The sequence below is a fragment of the Morone saxatilis genome, unplaced genomic scaffold, assembly GCF_004916995.1.
Source record: "Morone saxatilis isolate NCDOM2014 unplaced genomic scaffold, NCSU_SB_2.0 Contig19, whole genome shotgun sequence".
NCBI lineage: Eukaryota > Metazoa > Chordata > Actinopteri > Moronidae > Morone > Morone saxatilis.
Window position 1 is genome coordinate 23,888,008 of NW_023339751.1, and position 6,112 is coordinate 23,894,119.

At 42.6% G+C, this 6,112-nt stretch overlaps 1 protein-coding gene across 1 annotated transcript; it reads left to right on the forward strand.

Moving 5' to 3' along the window:
* The first annotated feature begins 2,730 nt into the window (after positions 1–2,730).
* Positions 2,731–5,859, forward strand: adob (2-aminoethanethiol (cysteamine) dioxygenase b). Its single transcript, XM_035663115.1, has one exon. It carries the CDS (start codon positions 2,904–2,906, stop codon positions 3,672–3,674), a length of 771 nt encoding a protein of 256 aa, XP_035519008.1. The 5' UTR covers positions 2,731–2,903; the 3' UTR covers positions 3,675–5,859.
* Positions 5,860–6,112: the final 253 nt, after the last annotated feature.

Genomic DNA, 6,112 nt, shown 5'->3' on the forward strand with positions numbered 1-6,112 from the left:
GAACCAGTGAGTAGATAAGTCTCTGCTGACATTTAAAGGACCAGTGTGTAAGATTTAGTGGCATAGAAGCCACCCATAGAAGAGGACCCACTCCCTCTATAGATAGAATTGGTCATTGTAAGATAAGGAAAACAAAACAATTCTTATTTTCAGGTGATTATACACTAATGAAAGCATACCTATGAATATTTAATTTCTGAAAATAGATTATCCTAAAAGTTACACACTGGACCTTTAATGCACCCAAAAACCTCTACAGTCTGATTTAGCCACTTGTTAGCAACCACCATTTTAAAGACAGGTAAATGCTTCATTATTCATAGGTGGGGTATTTACCGACATATTTTATGTTGTAGAACAAAACCAGAAAATTTCTTGATCTTGTGTTAACCACAGACCTTATTTCAGTCAAAAGAAAAAAAAGAACATTGACTTTCAAGGCCAGGGAACCAGAGGTGCTAAAATGCTAACTCATTTCCTGGTTTTGGGACTCGTTCCTGTAGCACTCTATGGCAGGGTGAAGTAAGCGTCCAAATGTGTTCATTTGAATTGATTTTAAACTGGAAATTATGAACACTACTACCATAATAAATGCTGAAATTGTTTATACAACTGAATTTTCAGTGTTTAGGGCTGGTTTGGTTAAGTTTGAAATTCTACTCCGAGTGGAAGAAGCTTGACATTTCAACTGTTTATATATCACTTTTAGCCGTTTCAACTTTTCTGCTCACTTGCTAAACAATTTTCACATGCTTCAACTCATAACACACACAAATGAATCACATTATTCCCAGGCAGCAAGATGATGTTGAGAAGACGTCTTTGCCCAACATAATTTGCTGAAATGTCTTGAAAAGATGTCTTTTTCAGCTCATTGGAAATACAGCATGGTAGCAGCTCTGTGAGGTTACATTTAGCCAGCAGCAGAAAATCGGCATTTTGTGTTTTTCTCAATTGATCTTAACTCACAACAGAGGCCTATTTTTCTTCTGTGTCTACATTACTAACTCTTCAGTTTGTGTCCACTGTGAGTTTAGAGTCAGTGTTAGAGCTTAAGTGTTGAATTGTGAGGCAGCCCCTTTGTCAGTTTCTGTAGTCAGATCTTTAGGACTTAAACAGTGTGTGCTTCTCAAATACTGACAGATGGATTTCAGTTAAAACACTGAAATGTGCACCATTTCCATCTCTGGGTTTTCCCCTCATTGTCAGAGCAGATATTACACCTGTTGACTGTAGTGACTGAGGGCAAAGATCATTAAAAGTTAAATATCTTTTCTGCGGCATGTTGGGTATTGTAGTGCATCGTCCTGGTACTTAGTTGGATTTAAAAATAATACATTAATTGACAGGGAGACCATCCTCAGTTATATGAAGGGATGTGACAACAATAACAACTCTAATCTGTCAATATTTGAATGAAACTTGATTTTGAGTCAGTGAGAACAGTACTGATGGTTGGTGGACTACAAGTCCCACAATGCACGAGGTGTAAACTGTGAAGCGCTCTCTGGTGCGGACGTGTTTGACAGTTATTCAAAAATGGGGCAGTGAAGTCGTAAAGACTGAACCCAGTCCTGTCTGAAAACTGAGCGCACACATTGATTATTATTGATCATTAGCACACATGTGTGCTGTGCTATTTTATATGTACAAACCCTCATGTGTTCATAAGCAAAGAACACCAATGTATGAACACGTGAAGGAGCAGAATCTTAAGTGGGCAATGAACGCGCTGTCGTGCTGACCAAAGAGAAGAAAAAAACGTGAGGTCTCACTCGGCTATCATTTCGGGCTGCCAAAATGTCATCAACATAGGCGACAACTGTGTCCTCTGTCTGGAGCTGTATCACATTTGTTNNGGGGGGGGGGGGATACTTAAAGGAATTTACTCTATTCTTGTTCAGACTGAACTGTTCTTAAATTCTGTGGTGACAATTTGGATATTTTAATGGTATATAACATATATGGTATAAGACATATAAGCTTTTTTGTAAAACAAGTGATCTTGACCAGGAACTGATATTATTAGAAGCTACAGTTAATGTTATGCTATTGTGTTGCTCAGTTTAGTTTATTTGACATTCAAGAACATTCAAGATTTACATCAAATTGTGTGCCAAATCTAATATTATAGACATTGCAGCCACAGGTATTTATTTAAACTTGGGCTCAGATGTGGGGGAATCAACATTGGTTGTTTTTTATTTATTATTTCATTTGTTAAATGTTTTTAAAGGACCAGTGTGTAGGTTTTAGGGACATCTAGTGGTGAAGTTGCAGATTGCAACCAACTGAATACAGCTGAGCCTTCTGGTGGCCCCAAAACCAACGAAAAACACAAAAGGCCCTATCCAGAGTCAGTGTTTGGTTTATCCATGCAGGCTACTGTAGAAACGTGGGTAGAAACGTGGCGGACCCCGTAGCCCTGTAGGCCAAACCAGCTCATCCTAAGGTAACAAAAACACAACAATTCTAATTTTTAGGTGATTATACACTAATATAAAGATACCTAGAATATTATTTTCCATTTCTGACAGTAGATCCTCCTAAATGTTACACACTGGACCTTTAAGGGGGTTTTGTTACGTTTAGCAAAGTTTAAGTTATTTTAAGACTGAACCGTCTGTATGGAAGGACACTTCTGAAAAAAAAACCGCCCTGATTGATATTGTCCCTGCTTGAGTTTTCAAACATATAATGACGGAAATGTGTATTTATGTTAGTACAATTTAGTGAAATCAGGCTCCTAACAGTTACAACCATCCGCCGGGCCTAAAGTTCAGAGAGAGGTCCGTGGGGTGAGTCGTCTTACTAACAGACGATCTTTGGCGCTAGCTAAAGGGCTCCAGCTAACGAGCGTCCAGTGGAACCGGAGTCACCGGACAGCCGTTCCTCGCTTCGGTATGATGCCCGGTGACAGCGACATGACCTCCATCGTCCAGAGAATAGCTCGGCAGGCTCTCGTCACCTTCAGGAGCCCGCCTCGGGTCGGCGAAGAGGCCGCTAAATCTTTTTTGGAGAACCACAGCAAACTGAAGAGCCTGATGACGGAAGTGCGAGCCGCCGACCTGAAGCTCGTCCCGCGGAGAGCCGACGACAGCTCGCCCGGTGTGCCCCCTCCGCTCCCGTACCACCACGGCGCGCCCCCGGTCACCTACATGCACATCTGTGAGACGGACCACTTCAGCATGGGGGTGTTTCTGCTGAAAAGCGGCGCCTCCATCCCTCTGCACGACCACCCGGGGATGCACGGCATGCTCAAAGTCATGTACGGCAAGGTCAGGATCAGCTGCTTCGACCGGCAGGAGCGGCCGGCCGGCGGCCCGCAGGTGGCCCCTCCGCCCCCCCCGGCCCAGATGGACGCTCTGCGGCGCTTCGTGCTCCGCTCCACCGGGGAGTACACGGAGGAGAGCGGCCCGTGCGTGCTCTCCCCTGACCGGGACAACCTCCACCAGATTGACGCCGTGGACGGCCCAACGGCGTTCATGGACATCCTGGCCCCGCCGTACGACCCGGACGACGGCAGAGACTGTCACTATTACAAGGTTCTGACAGAAGCGGAGGTTAAAAACACAGAGCAGAAGGAGAAGGAGGTCTGGCTCATGGAGATCTCACAACCTCCGGATTTCTGGTGCGGAGGGGAGCCGTACCCGGGCCCGGAGGTCCGTCTCTGATCCATCTGACTGACCTGCAGCCACAAAATGTCTTCTTTTCTCGGGCTGGTCTGGTTTATGCACCCTGTAGTGGCACAAGGCCGGGGCCTTTGGACCTGGTTGGACAAACTGAGCTGAGTGAAGGGTCTCTAAATCATTAATCCATGTGTTAGTGGCACAGGAGGTCATCACAGACACAAATTAGAGGGTCTTAATTGGACCAGGGAAGGAGACTACCTGTTCCTTTAGGGAAAATGATTCAGCAGATAATTAGGTGACCTCATTGTAAGGCATTGCTAACAGTGCTCCCACAACTGCAACTCTGAAATATAATAACTCAAGTTTCCACTTCACTTGGAGCCCCTGGCAACACTACACAACATCCTGTTGATCCTTCCCTGTTTGTGTATGAAGGCTGTTACTGCCAGGGAGGCTTTTAATGCACTCACAGGTGCTCTGTGTAATGGGAACACCAAACGACAAACTTCAGATACGTCTTTTACCCCCAGAAAGGGAATGAAATCACACTCAGCATTTGTTTCTCTGACCCGTATTCTCTGACCCTATCCAGCTCAATTTTGGCATCGCTATCTTTCTCCTGTGTTGTCGGTGTGGGCAGCAATCTCTATATCATGTGCTAGAAGACATTGGCTGTAACTGGGGAGAGAGAACACTTTGGAGGCCTCCTGTCACACACTTCTGGGTTCCTCTGATAGATGTAGTGTCATTATAGGTGGCGTCATTTTGTGAACCAGTACAGGAGCGTATGGATGGCAGCTGAAAGGGTTAAAAAGTGAAAAGCACCAAAATTGGGAGTTTCAGATGATGTGAGCAAATGGGCTAAAATAAGACCCTGTAAGGTATTTTCAAGGAGAGATGCCAAGAAATGACAAACTGATGATGTGCAGGGTGCAAATGCTGCATTCAAGAAAAGTCAGGAAGTCTGAATTCGCTGCCTGCATCTGGTCTAAGTCGGTGCTTCAAAGTTTCGATTCCAAAATTGAAACATTTGGGGCAGAGTTCTGTACCTCGACGCTTTGACACTAAGCATTACGCAGACATACTTTTGATAACCTCTAAATATACAGAATTTCAGTATTGCATGAGCCTTAATATACAACAAGTACTTGCTGGTGGTTTAAAGGTATGATATTTATTTCTAATGTCTGGTGCATGAGGGATGCAATGCATGCATTTTTCCACGCTGCAGCAGTGAAACATAATAGTTCGAGATATAATCTACTAGATTGGAATTCCTGACTTCTGACTGCACCTTGAATGCAGCATTAAAAACCCTGACCTGAGCTGAGTTGCCGGACCGGAGGGGCTGTGTTGATGCGTTTTAAATGTCTTCCTGCTTCAGGCTTTGTGACGTTTGTTCCAGTCGGATAAAGAACTGTGTGAATCAAAAATATCTAAAGCTGCAGGTTTTCTCGTCTTGCGTTGTGTTTAGGACTCAACAAACTGTAGACTGTTTTTTTGTCTGGGAAAAGTTTGATCCTCAGGGCTGTTTGTGATCTGTATCACTGACTGATTGTTGGAAAGATGTGCACTAAATTAAGCTTCTTAGTACAAATTTTGGTTTTCACTGTTCGACAGGAATGTGAGTGTGATTATAAAGTCAGGACCATAAAAAGGTTTGAGGTTGGAATTAATCAGACATGCAAGGTGAATCTGAGGATTATGTTTAGAAATAAAGTTTATGGAGTGAAAACTCTGAAGCTAAACAAACTTCTGAACAAATTCTCTGCTACTTAAAATCAGCACTTAAATTGTACGGTATGCACTAATGAAAATTGTTTCTTGTTCTGAAAGTAGTGCTGACATAAAAGTAAAGCACCTACTGTCATATTAAAATCTGTTGGGGATTTTTGGAGAATTAGGCTGATTGAAATTGTGTGTTTGGATCACTTTTATTTCCAACTACATTGTTATTTGCAAATAAAACTTGTCCAGAGTTAATACAAAATCCTCCTTTGAGGACAGCGACTGAGACTGATGTGCTGTATGTTGTGTCACTGTGGGAGTTTAGACTATACAGGTCTTCTAATCAGCTGATGTTTCATCAACAGAAAGCTCTTTAAATCAGAATCTGATTCCCAAATCCGGTTGGTGTAAAATGAACAGTCACTGTATCGATGTATTTTGCCTATAATGAAGGTTTTCTGTCTGTTCATATAAAATGTGCTGTTTATTTTTGCCTAAACATGTCTCCTTTATTTGCTTCAGAATGTGATGAACTCTTATTGAAAGAACAAAAAGGCTGAAGTAGCTTTCTAATCAAACATGTCAGCTCTATAAAATCTACTGAATCGAGTTTCCGCCTAAACTTTTTTGCGCTTTAAATACAATTATTTAATTTGTGTCTCCAAGCATTAAGCAGTCCTTGGTTGATGGTGAAAGATCTTTGTTGTGAGCCTAAAGGTTAAAGGTTATATATGAGATTTAGAACATTAATA

What these genes read in the sequence shown, in the direction of transcription:
- adob (XM_035663115.1), top strand. Translation starts at nt 2,904, where the DNA reads ATGATGCCCGGTGACAGCGACATGACCTCCATCGTCCAGAGAATAGCT.